Source organism: Pelophylax lessonae (assembly GCF_965119305.1).
Source record: "Pelophylax lessonae genome assembly, chromosome: 10".
Lineage (NCBI taxonomy): Eukaryota > Metazoa > Chordata > Amphibia > Anura > Ranidae > Pelophylax > Pelophylax lessonae.
This window is the reverse complement of record NC_138777.1, coordinates 204,367,561-204,393,120: the sequence shown is the minus strand read 5'-3', so window position 1 is coordinate 204,393,120 and position 25,560 is coordinate 204,367,561. Positions and strand designations below refer to the sequence as shown.

Below are 25,560 nucleotides of genomic sequence, written 5' to 3'. Positions count from 1 at the left end.
ACATCCCTTGTAATAGAAATAAGCATCACAGGACCTCTTTATGTGCGATCTGGGGTCAAAAAGATCTCACATCTACACTAAGAGAGAAAAAAAAAAATTTTTTTTTTTCATGATGGAAAAAATGGGCTCTTTAAATCTGTTGCTAGGAAGAGACGCATGACATTGCTCCAGTCTTCCCAAGGCCATAGAGTAGAGTGAGGGCCATCTTGCCCACACTTGACTTCCTGCCTGGCAGACCGGATTGTTTTCCCCGCTACCAGCGGGTTTAGTAAGCAGGGAAAACGAACCGGGAGGGGGGAGGTCACCTCTTCCGCTGCCCATAAGGGTGATCCCGCAGCGAATCCGCCACTGGGACCACCCTTATGTTAAAGAGGACCGCCCATAGTTTAAAAAAAATACTGAGGTTGAGGTTATGGTAGCTATCTGCTGCCATAACCCCAATATTTAACATCAAAGTGCTGACGTAAAACTGCTGCGGGCCGTCCTTAAGTGGTTAAATTCGGCGCCATATATGCGTATGTACGCAACATTAGGGTTCTTTCACACTTCTTTCTTGTGCAGAGACGGAGCTGTCAGGTCCCCGCTGTCCTTTATGGGGAGATCGGATGAGAACGGATCGCCTGTCTGTTCTCATCCGATCAATGGATGGAAAATAGGGTTTCCATCCGTCCGGATTTCGGAATCGGATAGCAGCGGATGTCAGCGGAGCATCCGATCCGGTCCGCCTGAAAAACTGACAGGCGGATCAGATCGCCCGTGTGAAAGGACACTAAGAGGCATTTTTTTTTCTGACAGGTTCTGCAGGGAAAATGGAGCATCTATTCCTACGCCTGTGTGCATGAGGCCTAATACTATAAGGACTTGCTATTAATGCTGTGGGTTCCCCTGTGAACAGTTTCAGCCTTTTAATACAAATCCCATATGGCGCTGTGTGTGACTGTTCTGTCCGTCTGTCTTGTATGTGTGTCTTGTATAGTTTTGTCATCTTCAGGGAGATGACATTACTGGAATTGGTTGGTTGTTGCATCATTGTGAATTGTGTAGAGATCACACACCTGCCCAGGTCTTCTATGACAGGAAGTGGAAGGTTACAATGTATCCAAGTGTAAACATGAGAGCAAATATGTTGCACGTGTTCCTGTAATGGCGAAAGGATTGCGGCCTCATGCACACGGGACGTCTGTAAAAGCCATTCGAACGCCGGAGCTCATGGCAAGATAATGCTGCCTAAACGCTCCAGAAGTGTTACTAAACCCACAACAGTAATATCAGTGTGTATATACAGTAAACTTGCTTGTTATACTCGCTGTGCAACCTAAGGGGTTGAAGGAGTTGTAAAGGAGTCTGTGCATTAGGATAAAAAACCTTCTGTGTGTAGCAGCCGCCCCAACACCCCTAATACTTGAGCTGGCTCTTCCTCCAGCGATGTGCACGAGTCCCTCCAGCGCCTGGGACTCTCCCTCCTGACTGGCTGTGACAGAGCAGCAGCACCGTTGGCTCCTGCGGCTGTCAATCAAACTTTGTTATCAAATCAGGAGAGAGGGGACAGGGCCGAACGGCAGCTCCATGTCTGAATGGACACACAGCTGCAGCTCGACTTGGGTTCTCCCCCCATAGCTTGCTGTGGGGGCACCCAACAGGAGGGAGGGGCTAGGAGCAGAAAAGAGGGACCCGGGAAGAGGAGGATCTGGGCCACTCTGTGCAAAACCAACTGCACAGAGGAGGTAAGTAGAACTTTTTTTTTTTTACTTTTAAATAAAAACATGATTTTACAATCGCTTTAATCCTCTGCATTGTGTAAAAAGGCTGTTTGATCCTGTCTTCTCTGATCCTCACCTTCTTTTACTGTCCCTTATCCATCTGCTTACAGAACAGAGCCAGTCAGACTGGAGACAGTCTGCAAATGCTCAGTTTGGTGTCTATTGCTGGAGGGTTGTTTTGGGGGGGGGAGGGTGCATGTGATCAGCACAGGACCCAATCAGCACTGTCCAGACAGAGGGTCAGGAGTCATGCAGCCTCATAGGACAGTCGGGGTAGAATAAAAACGCCTACAAACTTTAACCAGACACTTATAGAGGTCACAAGGCTACGATATACTGCTAAGGGGACTCGTGGACATTGCTGGGTAGAGATGGGGCCCAGGTAAGTATTAGGGAGGCTGCTAAACCCAGAAGATTTTTTATCTTCATGCATAGAATATATTGAGATTAAAAAGCTTCTGACTTTACAACTCCTTTCAGTTTGGCCTTCTAGAGCAGCCTTTTTCAACCAGGGTGCCTTGAGGTTTCTTCAGGGGTGCCTTGGCAAAATGCCTAAAACTTGCCCTAAAAGGTATACAAGCCAGCAGGTGGATCAAGCCTGCCTTTTAGTTACGCAAAGTCACAGGTTTTTATTGTGTACCATTTCTTTTTTTTTTTCAATCTGTTTATTAGTGTAGCATGGAATCATGTGACAGGCTAACTAACAGATCAGGCCCTCCTGATAAGCAGTACAGGGCCACAGCTATACTTTGCCTAGCACCTACCTAGGGGGTGCTACATCCACCCCCCACCAAAATGAGCCACGTTCTGTTAGCTCTGGGGCAGCCGCCCCCTTCAAAATTCTGCCAAAAATCCAGGAGTATCCCACTAATTTGGTAAGGGGGAAAAAGAACAAATGTACACTTGGATTGAGCATTAGAACAAATGGAGATTTTGAAAATTTTCTTCGGCCCTTGCCATTAGTAACCGGCAAGGTAACCCAGGGCGAAATCCCAGATGAGCCCCCAAATGTAGCACTACTCCCATGGGAGCTGCGGAGTGTGGGTTCGCCTGGAAGCATGTGACAGGCTAACTAACAGATCATGCCCTCCTGATAAGCAGAACAGGGCCATAGCTATACTTTGCCTAGCACTTGAAGTATTGATGAAGTATTTTTCCTCATCACAGGTACATTATAAAATGAAACAAACATGGAAAACAAAAAACATATTTCCAGAATTCATACAACAAGAACATATTACATACCAAACAGACAAAAAAAAAGTTGTGCAACATTTTATCCTTCCAGCCACCGGCATCATAACAACCAGTGATATCAGTGTTGATAAGAAGGGTGTTGATAACCTGCACCGCATTCTTGTTTGACCCTCCCCTGCCCCTCACCATCAATACTGGAGTCACATTAGCTGAGTGAGGGGGAGAAACACTGGGATACTGGTCGGTGCCAGTATGCAAAAGTGTATTTGCTTTGTAAGAATAAATCGCCTCTTTTGGATGCTGCCGCATTATGTAAAACTATTAAAATAGTTTTTTTTTTACATTTTAGAATGGGGAGCATTCTATCCATAATTTTAAAGGGTGCCTTGACTGAAAAAAGGAAACGCTGTTCTAGAGTATGGAGTATTGGAGGATGTTTTCTTCATACTGTCCAGAGTGTGGTCTCCTCTGTCTGCATGTTGTCTCAGAATAGCCCAGCTGTATAATTATCTTCTCCGTGTCCTTTTCCTGTGTCTGATGACATTTCAACCTGCTGCCACGTCTGGCCTGCTCAGAATCTCATCCATTTCAGTGTTGGGTGGATTCTGGGAGCAATAACTACATAATAATCACCTCTCAGGGAACGTGTGTATTGTCAGCTTTGCCATGACCTTTGTGAGGGGATTGGCTGGATCGAAGTTGGGTAGGGCAGAAGCAGGACCAGGAATGATTGCTGTAATCGCATCACCTGATTCCCCGTGAGATAAGAAATTGGTGTGTATTACGGCCCAACAGATCCACCTAGAACTGGTGTGACTGGCAATGCAGGTTTCTCTTTTTAACAGTTGTTGAGGTTTGTCACCCTTTTTTCTGCTAGGTGTTAAAGAGTGAGCTTCGGCCTTCCCTTCAGTCTTGCACAGCTGTACCGGCTTCTCTCTTGTACTGAAGTTGCTTACTCTGGTTTCACTGCACACTGTGAGCTTCTCACATTGGGCATTAGAAGCTACAGCAAGGCAGAGAGCTGCCTTGTTTTATGGTGGGGGGGGGGGGATGTCCAGCATCATCTAGCACAGTGTTTCTCAACTCCGGTCCTCCGGGCCCACTAACAGGCCAGATTTTAAGTATTCCCTTGGAAAGAAGCAGACTAGAATACTGCAATCACTGAGTAGCAAATGATATCACCTGTGATGTATTTCAGTTTTCTTGCATACCTGGCCTGTTAGTGTGCCTTGAGGACCGGACATGAGAAACGCTGATCTAGCTCTTTCCTCTTCAGCCAGACGGACCCTGGCCTGCCCCGTTCATTAGATTTCAGTTCTTTCAGTCATTGAGGATCAGTAAGCAGCACAGTAGTGACATCACTAAATCTCACAAGACTAGCAGTGCTTAGGCACAAGAAGTGACCGGATATCAGAAGTGCCAAGGCATGGGAAGTGACCTGAAGATAGGTAGGCGTGTCAAAGTACAAGAAACTACCTGATGACAGGAGTGCCATGTCAAGACCTGATAGTGGGAGTGCCAATGCGCTTAAAGCCGCCAGATGGCGGAAAGCGCCAGGGCTCAGGAGGCGACCCGGCTAGTTTTCAGGAGGAATTGCAAACCAAGGTTGATTTCTCAGGGGACTGCTTTAGGCACAAATACCATTTCTAGATGTTTCCTATGCTATGGCAAGGTTACCCTTGTCTGTAGTTGTCGGTTCTGTAGCACTGTGTTCTTGGCTGGTGTGTGTTTTTATATCCTGGGCTCTGGATGTGCGTTGCTGTTTGTGTGTCACCTGCACAGTGCTGCCGTTTGTTGTCTGACATCCCGAGGAGAGTGCAGACAGTCAGACTTATAAATACAGAGACTGTGAGGCTCATAACAAGCAGGATCTCCTTTCTGCTGGGGAGAAGTGACATCTCTGAGTACTTCTTCCATCACATAGAAGTCTGTCTTTCATCTGGTCCAGAGCCACGTCCGTCTTCCCACGTTGGTGCTTGTTTTTATAGACATTGCTTCTTGTTGAACTGGTCACAGAATTTATCTCAGCAGCTTCCAAACCAACATCGATTTTAAATGTGAAAAGCAGTTATAGTAAGCTGTACTCGCCCCCTCTTAACACTTCTCTCCCTGACTCTCATCCTTTGTTCTGTAGTGTCGCTCACACCCTCTTACACTCCCCTCCCTCACCCCAGTCCTTGTTCTTTGGTGTCACTCACTCCCCTCCCTCATTCCAGTCCTTGTTCTTTGGGGTCACTCACCCCCTCTCCTACACTCCCCTCCCTTACCCCAGTCCTTGTTCTTTGGGTTAATCACCCCCTCTCCTACACTCCCCTCCCTAACCCCAGTCCTTGTTTTTTGGGGTCACTCACCCCCTCTCCTACACTCCCCAGTCCTTGTTCTTTGGGGTCACTCACACCCTTTCCTACACTCCCCTCCCTTACCCCAGTCCTAGTTCTTTGGTGTCACTCACCCCTCTCCTACACTCCCCTCCCTTACCCCAGTCCTTGTTCTTTGGGTTGATCACCCCCTCTCCTACACTCCCCTCCCTAACCCCAGTCCTTGTTTTTTGGGGTCACTCACCCCCTCTCCTACACTCCCCTCCCTTACCCCAGTCCTTGTTCTTTGGGTTAATCACCCCCTCTCCTACACTCCCCTCCCTAACCCCAGTCCTTGTTTTTTGGGGTCACTCACCCCCTCTCCTACACTCCCCAGTCCTTGTTCTTTGGGGTCACTCACACCCTTTCCTACACTCCCCTCCCTTACCCCAGTCCTAGTTCTTTGGTGTCACTCACCCCTCTCCTACACTCCCCTCCCTTACCCCAGTCCTTGTTCTTTGGGTTGATCACCCCCTCTCCTACACTCCCCTCCCTAACCCCAGTCCTTGTTTTTTGGGGTCACTCACCCCCTCTCCTACACTCCCCTCCCTTACCCCAGTCCTTGTTCTTTGGGTTAATCACCCCCTCTCCTACACTCCCCTCCCTAACCCCAGTCCTTGTTTTTTGGGGTCACTCACCCCCTCTCCTACACTCCCCTCCCTTACCCCAGTCCTTGTTCTTTGGGTTAATCACCCCCTCTCCTACACTCCCCTCCCTAACCCCAGTCCTTGTTTTTTGGGGTCACTCACACCCTCTCCTACACTCCCCTCCCTTACCCCAGTCCTAGTTCTTTGGTGTCACTCACCCCTCTCCTACACTCCCCTCCCTCATTCCGGTCCTTGTGTGTTGTCACCCCCTAACACTTCTCTCCCTGACCCTGGTCTTTAATCTGTGTCACTCACTCCCCTCTTATTCTTATGCTTCTCTACCTGACCCCGGTCCTTGTTCTGTGGTGTCACCCCCCCAAAAACACTTCTTTCCCTGACCCTGGTCTTTAATCTCTTATGCTTCTCTCCCTGACTCTGGTCCTTGTTCTGTGGTGTCACGCTTACCCTCTCCTACACTCCCCTCCTTCACCCCATCCTTGTTATTTGGTGTCACTCACCCCCTCTCCTACTCTCCCCTCCCTCATTCCCATCCTTGTTCTTTGGTGTCAGTCACCCCCTTCTCCTACTCTCCCCTCCCTCATTCCAGTCCTTAATCTGTGTTGTCACTCACCACCTAACACTTTTCTCCCTGACCCCGGTCCTTGTTCTGTGGTGTCCCTTATCCCCTCACCTACACTTCTCTCCTTGACCCTGGTCCTTGTTCTGTGGTTTCACTCACCCCCCTTTCTTACTCTATTCTCTCCCTCATTCCCAGTATCAGTGGTGTCTCCCCCTTTCCTACATTTCTTTCCCTCACCCGGTTCTTTGTGGTGTCACCCCCTCGCCTACACTTCTGTCCCTGGTCCTGTTCTGTGGTGTCACCCTCTCTCCTACACTCCCCTCCCTTACCCTGGTCCTTTGTGGTGTCACTCACCCTCTAACACTTCTCCTTCTGACTCCGGCCCTTGTTTTGCGGTGTCACCCCCCCCCCCCCCCCCTCCTAAATTTCCCTCACTGACCCTTGCCCTCTTCTGCCATGTTTACGGTTGGGTGGGATATGTAGATGAATCTATATAATACACTAATTGTATTTACAGCTCACTGCAGTTCTGGTGATTTAGCCTAATCCTGGTTAATTCACCCGGTGCCACTCGATAGAGGTGGAGTTGGGTGCGTTTTGGTACAATAGGCTCACAAAGGTCCGCTCTGGGGATTGTCTGTCTCCAGTCTCCTATTGCTGACCTGTTATGGTCTCTGCACCTCCATCCACACCACAGACTTCTGTTTTCTATATAGTTTTCCGATTCTAAATATGTCCACACACTCATAATTACCACTGTGTAACAGCTGTTAGGAGGGTCGTTATCTCTGCTTGCTTGGGGAGATCCTGACTGCATGCCTGGCAGATTGTGTCGTAGTCAGAATGAAAGGGGCCGATCCTGAAGCAGGAGCTGACTGTGTGCAATTCCCAGCTGTGCTGAGACATTGGGATTTGCTCCAACATGTCCCTCTGTGTTGGTGTATCTGCTCACTGAATGATTAGGCAGGAATAGTCATTGTACCACAGGACAGAATGTTTTATAGTTTTGGATAGAGTAAGGAAGGGTAAACACTGTCTAGTTTTCGCTGAGGTATTTTTGGGCGTCATGGTCATCTGGACAAAGTGAAGTTAAAGCCAAAATTCCAGAGATGCCATTGAACAAAGGAAAAGAGGGGGGATCTTCTTCCAATATGGACACATTCACATGCTTACTGTTGCCAAGTCAGGAAGTAAAGGGAAATCGCACCCAATGGCAGCGGTGGGTCTAATAATGCCAAACTCTATCCAAAGCCGAAATCGGAGTAAGCCATTTCACTCCAGGGTAGGAGCCGCTGCAACTGTACAAGACTGAAGGGAAGGCCTGGAGTTGGACCATATGGTGGTGTGATTGTGACTGGGGAATGAAATATCTGTATTGTCGGGAGTGAAGTCATGTTCAGATGTGTTACGGAGAGGAGATCAGTTCCTTGGGTGGTCCTGGAGCTCTCCAGATGCTGAAGGACTGCGAGTGCTGACATGCCATGACATTTGTTGGCTCTCAAGGCATGCTGGCAGGGCATATATAAAGTGCTTTCCTCACTGATATATACAGTCTTCTTGCATAAAGCAAGTTGACATTGACTTCTCATTACCGATCACTATTCTATTGAAGAGAGTTCAGCACCTTAAGAATCTTCAGAACCATGAATTGGAAGTGTCACCTGGGGATGTCAGTCTGAAGATTCTTCAGGCAGTGGGAGATGGGAGAGTGGTCACCATCTTTGTAGGAGGAAGATGGGAGAGAGAGTGGTCACCATCTTTGTAGGAGGAAGATGGGAGAGAGAGTGGACAACCCTCTTTGTAGGAGGAAGATGGGAGAGAGAGTGGTCACCATCTTTGTGGGGGGAAGATGGGAGAGAGTGGTCACCATCTTTGTGGGGGGAAGATGGGAGAGAGAGTGGTCACCATCTTTGTGGGGGGAAGATGGGAGAGAGAGTGGTCACCATCTTTGTGGGGGGAAGATGGGAGAGAGAGTGGTCACCATCTTTGTGGGTGGAAGATGGGAGAGAGAGTGGTCACCATCTTTGTGGGGGGAAGATGGGAGAGAGAGTGGTCACCATCTTTGTGGGGGGAAGATGGGAGAGAGAGTGGTCACCATCTTTGTGGGGGGAAGATGGGAGAGAGAGTGGTCACCATCTTTGTGGGGGGAAGATGGGAGAGAGAGTGGTCACCATCTTTGTGGGGGGAAGATGGGAGAGAGAGTGGTCACCATCTTTGTGGGGGGAAGATGGGGGAGAGAGAGTGGTCACCATCTTTGTGGGGGGAAGAGGTGGGAGAGACAGAGTGGTCACCATCTTTGTAGGTTCAAGATGGGGGAGAGAGAGAGTGGTCACCATCTTTGTAGGTTCAAGATGGGGGAGAGAGAGAGAGTGGTCACCATCTTTGTAGGTTCAAGATGGGAGAGAGAGGTCACCATCTTTGTAGGTTCAAGAAGGGAGAGAGTGGTCACCTTCTTTGTAGGTTCAAGATGGGAGAGAGAGGTCACCATCTTTGTAGGTTCAAGATGGGAGAGAGAGGTCACCATCTTTGTAGGTTCAAGATGGGAGAGAGAGGTCACCATCTTTGTAGGTTCAAGAAGGGAGAGAGAGAGAGAGTGGTCACCATGTTTGTAGGTTCAAGATGGGAGAGAGAGAGTGGTCACCATGTTTGTAGGTTCAAGATGGGAGAGAGAGAGTGGTCACCATGTTTGTAAGGGGGGGTTGGTTGAGTAGTTACCATGTTACCATCTTTGTAGTAGAGGTGCACTGAATGGAAATGACGGTTTTTGAAAATCATATATATTTTTATATTTTCGACTTTTTAATTAATATCATGAATTTAAAAGGAATATGAATTTGTCAGTCATTATCGGCATCTTTTGCGCAAGAAAAGCTCAAGAAAAATGTATACTTTTTAAATTCTATGTGTGTTCACACTGGCCCATTGTGCTTCCATTGTGGCGTATAAAATCCTGCTTGCTGCATTTTTGGTCAGTTAAAAAAAAAAAAAAAAACAGCACCAAAACTACACCACCTAGTTGAAATGCATTGAAAATGCAGCAAGAACACGTCGATAACGCGCCCGTGTAATGTTTTTTTAATGGGGTTTTTGAGTCACATGACCTATGAAAAACACCATTAGCACAGTGAAATTGTGGTATAATCAAGTGCGTTTTGGGTGCCATTATCAACACCTTTTTCTGTTGTTGGCAATAGTCTTAACACCATTTTTGGGTGAAATTTGGGTGCGTCTCTACTTTGTGGGGGGGGGGGTCAGGCGAGAGGTCACCATTTGTAGGGGTCGAGATGGGAGAGTGGTCACCATCTTTGTAAGCGGGGGGGGAGCAGCAGTCACCATCTTTGTGGGGGGGGTCACCATCTTTGATGGGGGGGAGTGGTCACCATCTTTGTAAGCAGGGGGTTGGGGGGAGATCAGCAGTCACCATCTTTGTGGGGGGGGGGGGGGCGGGGGGGTCACCATCTTTGGGGGGGGGGGGCAGCATTCACCATCTTTGTATGGGATGGGGAGAGGTCACCATCTTTGTAGAGATCCCTTTTTGTGCATCTTTCTCTTATCCCCTGATCTTTTTGACTTTATTTCTGGTCATTTGGAGGTTTCTATAGGCAGATGTCTCACCATGTAATCCTATTGACAATACTGGGTCTGAGCTGCGGGCTCCAGCAAACAATGAAAACTTTTCCTTTAACGAGTTGCGTTTCCCCCTCTATGTATCCAGGGAAACCACCTCTCCGGCATTTTCTCATTCTCTGGCACTATAAATATCGGATAATGTTCCAGAGACCTTCTGTATGGCTTTCCATATCTGAGAAGGGGTCTGACCCAACAAAGATATGGGAAATGAGGGCCTCATCAGACTACTGCATGCTAAATCCATAGACCGGTCATGAGAAGTACAGGACTGCCATGGCAAGCTGCCTAAAAATGCTAATTGACTGGCATACTCGGACTTTACCCAGAACAAGCATGCTGCAAATGAGTATCAGGGAAGCGTAATTCCATCTCAACTTAAATCTGGGTCAATGTTGAAGCCAGTACTTCCACTTGCTGGCATTTTCAGGAGAGGACCTTCTATTGCTGTCTTCCTAATTTTCTTTAAAGTGACACAAAATAATCTCCTTATTCTCCAGCATTACTCATACATATCCACTACTTGATGGCCCTATAATCAGTTTTTTTATGAAATTTTCTGCCTCTTTGTAATGTCCTCCTGTGAGCTCCGGAAACTTTTTTTTTTTTTCCCCTTCCTGTTAGCTTCTATATGTTTGGAACAAGCAGTGCACGTTGTGGTCATGTCCACTGACATACAGTGGGACCAGGGACAACAAACATAGCCGTCCTATAACAGGAAGTCAGATCATAGCAGTAAAAGTTGAAGTTCAGAATACGTAAACAAAAATTCTGTTCTAATCCGGAGTTTAGAGTCTAATTGGGTACTTTTAAAGTGGAGCTCTGGAGGAAAAAATTAATTTGTAACATGGGCATCAGAAAATGTGTGATATGTTGGGCTACAAGTGAACATGTTGTAATTGAAGTTGATGTGTTAAAAGCAGAAAATGGGCAAGTGTAGGGATTTGACAAGGCCCACATTGTAACGGTTGGACGACTGGGTTTAGAGCAGCTCCAAAACTGAAGCTCTTTTGGGATTTTCCCGGTCTGCAGTGGTCGGGACCTACCAAAATTTGTCCAAGGAAGGAAAACCAGTGACCGGGTCAGGGTCAGCCAAGGCTGATTGATGCACGTGGCTAGAAGGCTGACCCGTGTAGTCTAATCCAGTAAAAGAGCTACTGGAGCTCAAATTGCTGAAAAAATGAATGCTGGTTCTGATGGAAAGGTCTCAGAACACAGTGCATCACAGTTTGTTGTGTATGGGGCGGCTTAGTCGCAGACTGGTCAGGGTGCCCATGCCGCCCCATGTGTACAGCCAAGTGTCTACAATTTACAGAATTGGACCATGGAGTAATGGAAGATGGTGGCCTGGTCTGATGAATCAAATTTTATTACATCACGTGGATGGCCAGATACGTCGCTTACCTAGGAAAGATGTCACCAGGACAGTATGGGAACAAGACAAGGCGGCGGAGGCAGCGTGATACTTTTGGTAATGTTCTGCTTGGAAACCTAGTGTCCTGCCATTCTTGTGAATGTCCACCCCTTCATGGAAATTTGTATTTCCTGATGGCAGTGGCCTCTTTTTAAGCAGAATAATGTGCCCTGCCACACTGCAAACATGGTTCGAGAATGGTTTGAGGAACGCAACGTGTTGGCAGTGTTAACGTGGCTTCCAAAATCTGCAGATCTCAATCCATCGAGCATCTGTGGGTTGTGCTGGAAAAACAAGTCCCATCCATGGAGGCCTCACCTCACAACTTACAGGACTTATTGCACCTGCTACTGAGGGCTTGGAGCCAGATATCACAACGTACCTTAAAGCGGAGTTCTGACTTCACACCATATATAACATTATTATATTCTAAAAACTAATTGGATATTTTTCCTTTTTTTCTCTTTGGTTCACTTACCTTATTTTTAATAATCGCTGCACTTCCTCCTTATGCGGCCACGGCCGCCGACGTCATTTCCTGCTTTGCATTGACTCCTGGAAGAGGAGTGTCATCAATCCCAGGAGTCAATGCGCTTGCACCGGTGTCCCTCGTCACTTCCGGTGCAGGAGCGTCATTCTCTGCCGATGGCTGAACAGCTTCTGGGCAATGACGCAGAACCAGCTGTGGGATGGCGCGCCTGCCCCGGAAGTGACGAGGGTATAGCATTCTGGGACTCCCGAAATCCAGGAAGAGGGACACTGCGGCTTCAGCTGCCCACACCGCAGATGGCCGCGCTGGACAAGAACTTTGCAAGGTAAGTAATTCATGCTGCATTTAAACTAAACGAGGGACAGTTGAGAGCAGAGGTGTCGAACTCAATTTCATGGCGGGCCGCATCCCCATTTTGGTCGCCCTCAGAGGGCCAGTTCTATCTGTAGCCCACCACTATCACGAGTCAAGAGCCCCCACCCTCTCATCCCTCACATCAGTGTATCTCCTTTACCATGTGCTGCTGCTGGGAAGAAGCTGGAGGCAGAGCTGGGAATAAGCAACTGCGGTGTCTGGAGGAGGGCTGGAGTCAGCTGCCGGAGTCTGCTGAATGCTGAGACCAGTGGAGGTGGAGAGGGGGGTGCTGCAGCTGCAGAGAGGTGCAGGATCTGTAGGAGGAGTTGTGTCCTCCCCTCTACTGCCAACTAAGTTGGGAGGGTCCTCTCTGCAGCTGCAGGGGGAAGCACAGGATCTGGCAGAGGAGATCTGTCCTCTCTGCTGCGACAAGGTGGGGGCAGAGATGAGGGAAATGTAGCAGCTGCAGGAGAGGTGCAAGGGCCATATGAAATCGCCTGGAGGGCCGAATTTGACACCTGTGGTTTAGAGGATAGCGTTGTTTAAATGTACTAGCCCTGACTATTCTAGGGTTATTTTTTGCTAAAAAAAAAACATTTGTCCGGAACTCCGCTTTAAGATTTCTAGTGGAGGCCATGCCTCGACAGGTCAGGGCTGTTTAAGTAGCAAAAGGGGAACCTACTCGATATTAGGTGGGTGTTCATAAAAGTATAGCTGATCAGTGTGTGTTAAGATAGATGAAACAAAGTGACAGGTAATTTAGGTAGGTTTTTGTTTTTCACAAGATTTTTCAGTGATGGCAGATTGGAAATATTAATTGGGGGGGGGGGGGGTGTCACCGCTTGAATGCTTTGGGGTTTTTTAAACGATTGAAACTGAGTAAAGTGGTTGGTGGCGTGTGCAGACTGAAGAGCATGAGACTGAGCAATGTGATTGGCTGTGTGTACAGACCGGAGAGTATCGGACTGAGCATCTGATTGGCACTGCACTCCTTTCCTCTAGATTTGTACGTAGTCTGGCTGGGTAGGACTGTCCAGCTTGGGCCGCACCCCTTCAATTGTTTTATTGCTGTCTACTGTGTACACGAGGTAGATGTGAAAGTTTCACATGCATGGCTGTGCAATTTTACATTTCAGATGAATTTTAGTGTTCATTGCGTCTGGATGCACCCCCTCCCCATCTGCCCAGTTTATGGCACTCCAGAGTCTCGGGTGGGAGTGTCCCATCCTTGGCTCTGTTTATAAAGGTAATGCCACAAACATTTCTTGCTAATTATTCACCCAGTTAGGGCAAAGTTCAATTTTTATGATGAAGTGTGAAAAGAAATCACATGTTCTATACACAGAATAGGGTGGGGGCAAGCAGACAGTTCTTCTAGAACTTCCATAGTCCCTGTTATCTTCTACTGTTAGCAGGAGTTTACATCTGAGCTACAGGATAGTAATCCACTCATCATGTGTTTTCTTGAATGTTGGTGCGCTTTGTGTTTTTCTTGCAGATTTGTGCAGTAATCCAGTGTGAAACATTGTGCAGGAGCTTCCTATAATAAAGACCGCTCACTGCTGCTGGCTCTCCTTGTATTTGCAGGGTGACTTGTCTCCTCCCCCTCCTGTAGTTTTTTGCAGGCAGCTTGTAGTGGGTGGATCTTACTGGGCCCCTCCCACAGCTCTGCTCTCTGCACAGGCTATGTACAGCCCAGTGATGTCACTATCACTTTTACAAGGTAATATCTGGGTTTTTAAAGGCATTTAGTGCACGCAAAGTAGATTTATACCATTTGTTGCTATTGAGAAATACATTTGTATACAAGTTTTTGTGCCAATTGTTCAGCTTTCACAATGAACATCTCTTATTTGCTCCCTTTTTGGAGATCTTTCCAGTAAGCTTACTTTGGCTTCACAGTATCATTTTTGTATTGTTACAATGCTGATGCTATAAGATGAAAAGTGTATGCTGTGACCAAGTAGATGTGAGCATGCAAGGTTATAGACCCTTTCCAGTGCAGTTATAGCTATGTAGGCGCCATAACTTAGTTTTATTTATTATTCAGTCATGTGACCATGCATTTCTTCTAGTGGGGGTGGGGGTTACAGGACACTGCAGGCACACTGTGGGGTTGATTTACTAAAACTGGAGAGTATAAAATCTGGTGCAGTTCTGCATAGAAACCAATCAGTTTCCAGATTTTATTGCCAAAGCCTAATTGAACAAGCTGAAGTTAGGAGCTGATTGGCTACAGTGCACAGCTGCACCAGATTTTGCACACTCCAGCTTTAGTAAATCAACCCCATGTTGCCTTTATTCTGTAGTCTGTTCAGCCTGATTCAAGATGCAGGGGGTGTGTTCAAGAAGCAGGCTATGATTGGGAGGGACTGGAGTGCCAGGACCTGACTCTGGGCTCTTTGCATGTCGGGACTGGAGTGCCAGGACCTGACTCTGGGCTCTTTGCTTGTCTTGGGACTGGAGTGCCAGGACCTGACTCTGGGCTCTTTGCTTGCCGGGACTGGAGTGCCAGGACCTGACTCTGGGCTCTTTGCTTGTCTTGGGACTGGAGTGCCAGGACCTGACTCTGGGCTCTTTGCTTGCTGGGACTGGAGTGCCAGGACCTGACTCTGGCTCTTTGCTTGTCTTGGGACTGGAGTGCCAGGACCTGACTCTGGGCTCTTTGCTTGCCGGGACTGGAGTGCCAGGACCTGACTCTGGGCTCTTTGCTTGCTGGGACTGGAGTGCCAGGACCTGACTCTGGCTCTTTGCTTGTCTTGGGACTGGAGTGCCAGGACCTGACTCTGGGCTCTTTGCTTGCCGGGACTGGAGTGCCAGGACCTGACTCTGGGCTCTTTGCTTGCTGGGACTGGAGTGCCAGGACCTGACTCTGGGCTCTTTGCATGTTGGGACTGGAGTGCCAGGACCTGACTCTGGGCTCTTTGCTTGCCGGGACTGGAGTGCCAGGACCTGACTCTGGGCTCTTTGCTTGCCGGGACTGGAGTGCCAGGACCTGACTCTGGGCTCTTTGCTTGTCTTGGGACTGGAGTGCCAGGACCTGACTCTGGGCTCTTTGCTTGTCTTGGGACTGGAGTGCCAGGACCTGACTCTGGGCTCTTTGCTTGTCTTGGGACTGGAGTGCCGGGACCTGACTCTGGGCTCTTTGCTTGTCTTGGGACTGGAGTGCCGGGACCTGACTCTGGGCTCTTTGCTTGCTGGGACTGGAGTGCCAGGACCTGACTCTGGGCTCTTTGCTTGCCGGGACTGGAGTGCCAGGACCTGACTCTGGGCTCTTTGCATGTCGGGACTGGAGTGCCTGGACCTGACTCTGGGCTCTTTGCTTGCCGGGACTGGAGTGCCAGGACCTGACTCTGGGCTCTTTGCTTGTCTTGGGACTGGAGTGCCAGGACCTGACTCTGGGCTCTTTGCTTGTCTTGGGACTGGAGTGCCGGGACCTGACTCTGGGCTCTTTGCTTGTCTTGGGACTGGAGTGCCGGGACCTGACTTTGGGCTCTTTGCTTGTCTTGGGACTGGAGTGCCGGGACCTGACTCTGGCTCTTTGCTTGTCTTGGGACTGGAGTGCCGGGACCTGACTCTGGGCTCTTTGCTTGTCTTGGGACTGGAGTGCCGGGACCTGACTCTGGGCTCTTTGCTTGTCTTGGGACTGGAGTGCCGGGACCTGACTCTGGGCTCTTTGCTTGTCTTGGGACTGGAGGGCCAGGACCCGACTCTGGGCTCTTTGCTTGTCTTGGGACTGGAGGGCCAGGACCTGACTCTGGGCTCTTTGCTTGTCTTGGGACTGGAGGGCCAGGACCTGACTCTGGGCTCTTTGCTTGTCTTGGGACTGGAGTGCCGGGACCTGACTCTGGCTCTTTGCTTGTCTTGGGACTGGAGTGCCGGGACCTGACTCTGGCTCTTTGCTTGTCTTGGGACTGGAGTGCCAGGACCTGACTCTGGGCTCTTTGCTTGCCGGGACTGGAGTGCCGGGACCTGACTCTGGCTCTTTGCTTGTCTTGGGACTGGAGTGCCAGGACCTGACTCTGGCTCTTTGCTTGTCTTGGGACTGGAGTGCCAGGACCTGACTCTGGGCTCTTTGCTTGTCTTGGGACTGGAGGGCCAGGACCTGACTCTGGGCTCTTTGCTTGTCGGGACTGGAGTGCCGGGACCTGACTCTGGGCTCTTTGCTTGTCTTGGGACTGGAGGGCCAGGACCTGACTCTGGGCTCTTTGCTTGTCTTGGGACTGGAGGGCCAGGACCTGACTCTGGGCTCTTTGCTTGTCTTAGGACCGGCGTGCCAGGACCTGACGCTGGGTTCTGCTTGTCTTAGGACCAGGATGCCTAGGCCTGACTGTGTGCTAAGACAAGCAGAGCCCAGCGTCAGGTCCTGGCACTCCAGTCCCGACAAGCAAAGAGCCCAGAGTCAGGTCTAGGCATCCTGGTCCTAAGTGTACATAGGGACCATCGCTCCTGAACTGTACTCATGGCCCGGTGTAAAGGGACCAAAGCCTTCTTATTGGATGAAATGCTGCTTGTTCCATACCTGTGGCTATGTCCCCAGCTTGGGGAGAGAGGAGCAGTGCCTTGTTCCCAGACACATGGTCATCAGAGCTCTACTCATCAGTGAAATAACAGCACTTCCTGCGCTCTCCCTAGCCGCCCACACATCATTTGTCCGCAGTCATTGTCTGCTGCTGCTGTAAGGAATCGCATGATTTCATAAACTCTGCATTGCTAGAATGGTGACATAAGATAACCTCGGTATCTCTTTATATCTACAACTATATGGTACAAAATAAGAATACATCACTGCCTGGTGTGAACCATGTCAAGTGTCTGACTTCTATGGGGGAGGGGCTTCTTTTAGAATCTGAATGTGCAAATATTCAGCCTGGGACAGCACAGGTATGAAGTTTTTGAGGGCATCCAGCTTTGAACTGCTTACACCCCCCCCCCCCCCACCTCAAATAACTATTACAAGGAAAGTATGTGATCTTTTTCTATCCTCCTTTCTCACCAGTGTTCTAAACCTGTACAGGGTTCTTATTTACAGACCTCTGGGGTACATTAGATACATTTGCCCCTGTTGGGGTCCCTATAATACAGGGAAGGTATGCCTGGTATATCTAGTTTTTGTTCCTCAGGCCCCTCCGCTGGGCCCAGGTGCTTCCTGACCTTGTCACATCCGACGGCCTCTCCTGGGACTGCGCTGTACGGGGACCCTGGAAAAGCTTGCGGCATTTGCGGGTTATTTTTAGAGTCTGAAATTGGGCTGCAGCCTAGAAATAGTTGTGACTGTTTGTCAGTAATAACTTCTGAAGCTGGAAGAGATGTGTGGGCTGTGACTGCAAGACGACATACCACTTCATTCCCCGAGTGACCGTATCCTTTTTACATGGTTGCTGTCCTAATGTATATAGCTGTGTTATGAAGGGTCCTTGTACCCAAAACTGACATTTCGGTGTTTGGAAGATGGAGAGTCCTGTCTCCCGACCGTCTTTTGTCTTGCTGGTACTTGGTGAGATCCCTGTGCTGAGTTCCCGGGTCTGTACACCTGTGTGCATTAGGAGGGGTTCCCACCATGGATCTCTACACCTGTCCCCATTATGAGGGGTTCCCACCATAGGTCTGTGCACCTGTGTTCATTATGAGGGGTTCCCACCGTAGGTCTGTACACCTGTGTGCATTTTGAGGGGTTCCCACCATGGGTCTGTACACCTGTGTCTATTATGAGGGGTTCTCACCATCCCTGTGCTGAGTTTGTATCTGTATATCCTCTCTGTTCAGTAATTGGGTTCCTGCCATCCCTTCTTGGTTTATATTCTAGATAGTGTAACATGGCAAGAAAATGTTGATGGGTATTGAGGGGTAGGCAGGTATGAGGGAAGGCAGAACTTGTGCTTTAAGCCCATGTGTACATACCCAAAGGATCCATTACACAGGTCTTGGTGTCTCAAATGTTAGACCCATTTCTGGATAGATCTGCCCTTGTTCCAAAAATAGTACTTTGTCAACCATTTTTATTATTATTGATTTAGGCCCCATTCACACTGGGGCGATTCGACTTCCCCAGGCGACCACACAGGTCGCGGCGCGCTGCTCGCACCGCGACCTCGGAGCGGCCGGCACGGACTTCATAATATTGAAGTCTATGCAGGTCGCTCCGGGTCGCCCCAAAGAAGCTCTGGACCCTTTTTCTAAGTCGGAGCGACTTGTGTCGCTCCTATTAGAACGGGTCCATAGCTTCTGTATGGCAGGCGACCTACGGCGACCAGGTCACCTGACAGGTCGCCCCAGTGTGAACGGGGGCTTACTGGCCTGCATAAAGAATGCATTATTTGTTTATATATCAGAAACTACAGCTCAGTACATATGTCAGTATACACAGTGCAGCACACACAGCTCAGTACACCATTCATATGTCAGTATACACAGTGCAGCACACACAGCTCAGTACACCATTCATATGTCAGTATACACAGTGCAGCACACACAGCTCAGTACACCATTCATATGTCAGTATACACAGTGCAGCACACACAGCTCAGTACACCATTCATATGTCAGTATACACAGTGCAGCACACAGAGCTCAGTACACCATTCATATGTCAGTATACACAGTGCAGTACACACAGCTCAGTACACCATTCATATGTCAGTATACACAGTGCAGCACACACAGCTCAGTACACCATTCATATGTCAGTATACACAGTGCAGCACACAGAGCTCAGTACACCATTCATATGTCAGTATACACAGTGCAGTACACACAGCTCAGTACACCATTCATATGTCAGTATACACAGTGCAGTACACACAGCTCAGTACACCATTCATATGTCAGTATACACAGTGCAGCACACAGAGCTCAGTACACCATTCATATGTCAGTATACACAGTGCAGTACACACAGCTCAGTACACCATTCATATGTCAGTATACACAGTGCAGCACACACAGCTCAGTACACCATTCATATGTCAGTATACACAGTGCAGCACACACAGCTCAGTACACCATTCATATGTCAGTATACACAGTGCAGTACACACAGCTCAGTACACCATTCATATGTCAGTATACACAGTGCAGCACACAGAGCTGAGTACACCATTCATATGTCAGTATACACAGTGCAGCACACACAGCTCAGTACACCATTCATATGTCAGTATACACAGTGCAGCACACAGAGCTGAGTACACCATTCATATGTCAGTATACACAGTGCAGCACACACAGCTCAGTACACCATTCATATGTCAGTATACACAGTGCAGCACACACAGCTCAGTACACCATTCATATGTCAGTATACACAGTGCAGCACACGCAGCTCAGTACACCATTCCTATGTCGGTAAGTGAATGTGTGAGGAGCAATGCCTTATTGGACATATATAGTCGTGGGCAGAAGGAAGGGATTTAGTGATTCTAAAGACAGGTTTTTTTTTTTTACCTTGCTATAGGGGCAGTCTATACTTTGTGATCTGCAAATCTACAAAACAGCGTTTTAGGTCTTTTTCATATTTTTTTGATGATGATGTTCTCCTGAATCTGATCTATACTAGATTCAATCTCTAATAGTGTGCATCTCTTTTTTCTGTTCTCAGTGGATTAGATATTTTGTTCCCCCAGCCATAAAGCTGGTTAACTATATTTAGCATTGCAAATAGATTTTCAAGAATAAATTGATATCTTTTAAACTTGCATAACCACTAAATTATACACCACACTTTTGTGAGATTTTCATTCATTACAATCAGCCAACTAATCAATTCTGAAAATAATCATTTTGTTGCAGCCCTATACTTTAGAATCCGGTGTTTCTGATGTAAATTTACAGTTGGAAGTATGTAAACCCTCCCACTGTATCTGCTAAATCTACACAAGAACACAAATTGGGTAACAGGAGAACAAGTTGATCAGCAAGATCTTTTCAAAAACTGACTAAAAAATAAATTAAATTTGACCATATTAAGGAGCTAGAGCAGATGCAGTCTAGCCAATGCAGATTTCTGAATCGGCACCCCAAATAACCCCAAGAACAGGTCTCCAAATCAAGCCAAGGGGAATATATATGTATGTATGTGTTTTTTATATATATATATATATATATATATATATATATATATATATATATATATATATATATATATATATATATATATATATATATATATATATATAATATAATTATTATTATTATTTATTATTATTCTTTTTTTATGGGGGGCTGTTAAATAGGTTTAAATATTTTATATATTAAAACTTTTTTCGCATTCTATCTGCCCTCTACAACCCCAGAAAAGAATGAGTCTAAAGCTAGCCATACACTAGAAGATGTTCTAGCGGACATTTGTACAAACATTCAATGAAAATTCTCATAAGTGAATTCAATGACTTTGATGAACGTCATTTGTAAAGCATTTGCTTTTAATGTTTAATTTTGGATTGAATGGGCTTTCTCAAACACAAAACCACATTTTACATTTTCCACTGCCATTTTGACCCCATTAATAATTTGAAATTGCAGGAGCGTTCTTAAATCTAAAATTTCTGAACAAAATGCCTCAAGAAAACCTTCTGTAGTGATTATTTTTGCAGACTTCATACATCTGTATCCCAACAGCAAGCAAGTATTTTGATGTATAGAAAACCTTCTAAATGTCCTGAGTGTCCACGAAGTCCATGTCATGTGTTAATGCTGGGAGATATTAAACTGGATTCTTGTGTCATTTACCAATTTCTCTTTGGTATGAATGTTCTCCTTGTATGCCCTGAAACACTGATTATCTCCATGTTTGTTTTTTCAGGCGGACAATGAAATCTCATCGGACTGTAACCATGTAAGTACTCTGACTACACAAACCCTTCACTAGCCTGGTCTGCCAGAGTTCATCCAGAATTCCTGAACAATGCTCCTATTCTTCATACTTGTCAGACCCGCTGTCATTCCTCTGTGCTGTATATTGTCCTCCCATACAAATAACTCTTAATAGGTTAGAGGGTTAGAGACCTATGTACATACCCCCCTATATGTGACGTGAGAGATGAGATTTACTGGGAGGACGTGTGGAGTGGATGTATGTGTATATAGAATTCAGGAACCAGTCAGTCCTTTCCAGGAGAGAGCCTTAGGGAGCCAGGTTCCTGTGTCTATAGTTTTAGGTCTCTTGTGCCCAACCTGTAGTCCCTGGACCCCAACAGTTTGTAGCAGAAATGGGAGCATATATTTGTGAAGAGTCTGTAATAGTGATCTGTACTAGCCTCATGTATTTGGCCCTCGGTTAAGCCCCGTACACACGTACCGATCGGCCGTCTTTTGTCCAGGGCTGTCGTGTCTGTTGAAAAGTGCAAAAGACTGCACACAAATTTTGTCGGCCAACAACAGCCGACTGCAGAAGTGATGTCATGTGATGGTTAACTTTCCTTGTCTTTTTTCTTCTCTGAGCATGCCCAGTCTTGCTAATCTGCTGATTGTCGGCCGAAATCTGTACTGACTGACGCACAATCGGCCGTTCTGTTGTCGGCGTACAAAAATTTTAATGCCTGTAGGACAGATTCTTTTCGGCCGAAAGTGCGCTGTCGGAAGCATCATACTAACAAGCCGACAATCGGCCGATCGTTCGGCCGAATATTTGCGGCCGACAATCGCTACGTGTGTACGGGGCTTTAATTGCAGAATGTCCCAGCCAAATCTGCAGAAAGTTCTTCGGTCTCTGACCATTTTCACTAGCATGTCTGCAGGCTCTGACCATCATTTCCTCTAGCATGTCTGCACTCTCTGACCGTCATTTCCTCTAGCATGTCTGCACTCTCTGACCGTCACTTCCTCTAGCATGTCTGCTCTCTCTGACCGTCACTTCCTCTAGCATGTCTGCTCTCTCTGACCGTCACTTCCTCTAGCATGTCTGCTCTCTCTGACCGTCACTTCTTCTAGCATGTCTGCTCTCTCTGACCGTCACTTCTTCTAGCATGTCTGCTCTCTCTGACCGTCACTTCTTCTAGCATGTCTGCTCTCTCTGACCGTCACTTCTTCTAGCATGTCTGCTCTCTCTGACCGTCACTTCTTCTAGCATGTCTGCTCTCTCTGACCGTCACTTCTTCTAGCATGTCTGCTCTCTCTGACCGTCACTTCTTCTAGCATGTCTGCTCTCTCTGACCGTCACTTCTTCTAGCATGTCTGCTCTCTCTGACCGTCACTTCTTCTAGCATGTCTGCTCTCTCTGACCGTCATTTCCTCTAGCATGTCTGCACACTCTAACAATCATTTCCTCTAGCATGTCTGCTCTCTCTGACCGTTATTTCCTCTAGCATGTCTGCTCTCTCTGACCGTCATTCACTCTAGCATGTCTGCTCTCTCTGACCGTCATTCACTCTAGCATGTCTGCACACTCTAACAATCATTTCCTCTAGCATGTCTGCACTCTCTGACCGTTATTTGCGGCCTTTTGGTGATGTCAGGTGCCCCAGTTGAGGCCCCTAATGCCTTTTTAGTTGAGTCAATGCTCTTAGTGTAGCTTGGCTCCTGGAGTTTATCCAGACATAAATGCGTCGGCCTCCACTTCCTACTATTCTCAGATGCAGAGGCCCATACAGCATGCAAGAGCCATTTATGCATTTGGAGAAGTTTGGAGCTGCGTGCAGACAGCCTATGTTAGTCAAGAGGTGCGGGGGCTGTAAAAACTCACCCTCACATGTGTGCCCAATGACTAACATAGGCTGCCTGCACACGGCAACACACTGTTACTGTTCTAGATGCATAAATGGCTCGTGCACTTTATGGTCCTCTGTGTGAATGAGCCCTAATAGATGAAATGCTGCGGTTTTGTGCAAAGTCTTCTATTTATCCCAGTTTTATGTACGTGTGAACAGCAAGGATAGCTGACCCCTGTCATTGGCCTTAGAGAAAGATGAGTGGATAATTACTTCTCTCCAATTGCATTACACGCTGCCTGCGTTCCCTGTCTAATCTGGCATTGAGTGGGTGACTGTGTCCGGGCCATTGCTGGTTAATTGCTGTTTGATGGAAGTGGCGTAGCTGCACCTCGTTAAGTGTCTCCTTTGTCCTACGCAGTGATGGTGTGAGTGCAGTCATTTCTCCTGCAAACAGAACTTATTAGCATGACAGCACAGTGACACCCCCTATTGATTTGGAAATTAACCACTTCAGCCTGGAAGGTTTTACCCCCTTAATGACCAGGCCATTTTTTGCGATTCGGCACTGCGTTACTTTTACGAAAATTGCGCGGTCGTGTGATGCTGTACCCAAATACAATTGATGTCCTTTCCCCCCCCCCCCCCCCCACAAATAGAGCTTTCTTTTGGTGGTATTTGATCACCTCTGCGGTTTGTAAATTTTGTGCTATAAACAAAAAACAAAAGAACAATTTTGGAAAAAAACATTTTTTACTTTCTGCTATAAAACATTCCCAAATAAAAAAAATAAAAAAAATGTTTTTTTTCAGTTTAGGCCAATATGTATTCTGCTACATATTTTTGGTAAAAAAATCCCAAAAAGCGTATTTTAATTGGTTTGCGCAAAAGTTATAGCGTTTACAAACTACGGGATAGATTTTTGGAATTTTTGTTTTTTTGTTTTTATTAGTAATGGCGGCGATCAGCGTTTTTTAGTGGGACTGCGACATTGCAGCAGACAGATCGGGCCCCTAACTGACATTTTTGACACTTTTTGTGGACCAGTGACATCACTACAGTAATCAGTGCTAAATATTATGCTCTGTTACTGTATAAAATACACTGGCAGGGAAGGGGTTAACACTGGGGGTGATCAAAGGGGTTAATGTATGCCTAAATATGCTTACTGACTGTGGGGGCGGGGGGGGGGGGGCTCTGTGACAGATCGGGGGTTTCAGCTTGGCTGAAACTCCTGATCTCTCTGCCTGTGTGACAGAAGACTCGCCTGCTTTGTTTACATAAGCAGGCGGGTCTTCTGTCAAGTTTATCTGACGATCACGGGAGGCCGGCGGCAATCGCTGCCGCTCACTGTGTCTAAACACAGCGGGAGCGCGGCTCCAGGGACTTGCGCTGCTGAGACCTCGTGCACAAAATCACGTAGTACTGTGTGATTTTGCGCAGCCAAGCCACCCTGCTGCAGTAATACTACAATGGGTGGTCAGCAAGAGGTTTATGTACGCTTGATGCACAAATAACCCTGTTGCGCTAAGAAGTGCACTTCTCCGCTCTGTTGTATAAGGTAGTTGAGCGCTCTCCGCAATTCTCAGGAATACAGACAAAGGCTGTGATCACCTTGGATGCTCTATAGAAATGTCCTGTCTCAGACAGGGAGCTCCATTTATTTATGAGACAAAGGGACAATTAACAAGTGATGACTATACTACATCAGCCAATCCGTTCCAAATGTACAGTCACATGACACAAGTTATTCACATAGAATCAGCCAATGACACCCTTGTATGCATTCAAATGTACAATAGAAAAGGGGGGGGGTACACACTCGTGAATGAGCAGAATAGAGTGCATGGCTTCCTACCTAAAACTACAAAAAAAAAAACACTGCGTAGAACCGTGAACACTGCTCTGATCAAACGCGTGCATGCATTCCCACCATTACTACTGGCATGAATCCCATTTTTAGCAAAAATTCAGAGAATCGGATTATACTACTGTTCCCATAGCAGTGAGGCAATCTGCAGGGAAAGCCATGCGGTTTCCACTATAGTGATCAGGCATAGTAGAAAGACATGATCCCTTCATAGAGGCATAGATATCAAAATCATATTGACTCCGCCCCGCAATAAACCTAGATCTATACTGCCAAACGGACCTGCACACTGATGCCTCGTACACACGCATCGATTATTGGCCGGGAATTTTTGGCCAACGTCCGATCGGCAGATTTTCGGCTTGTTAGTATGATGCTTTTGACAACCGACTCCGACTTTTCGGCCGAATAAAATCTGGTGTGCAGGCTATAAAATTTTTGTTGGCCGTCAACACAGCGGCCGATTTTCCGTCGGTCAGTACAGATTTCGGCAGACAATCTGATGAGCAAGACTGGGCATGCTCAGAGAAGAAAAAACAGACGGAAAGTTAACCAACACATGACATCACTTCTGAAGTAGAATTTTGTTGGCCGAGAAAATTCGTGTGCAGTCTAGGCACATTCCAACCAACAAAACACCACTCTGGACAAAAGTCGGACGATCGGTCGGCCGATAATCGT

At 47.3% G+C, this 25,560-nt stretch overlaps 1 protein-coding gene across 2 annotated transcripts in view; it reads left to right on the top strand.

Annotated features, from left to right (window-relative positions):
• GLG1 (golgi glycoprotein 1) overlaps positions 1-25,560 on the top strand; it is a 76,293-nt gene that overhangs the window by 15,333 nt on the left and 35,400 nt on the right. For both annotated transcript variants that reach the window (XM_082270149.1, XM_082270150.1), the window contains exon 2: positions 21,167-21,199. In XM_082270149.1, coding sequence (XP_082126275.1) covers positions 21,167-21,199 — 33 coding nt within the window. The remainder of the gene's footprint in view (positions 1-21,166; positions 21,200-25,560) is intronic.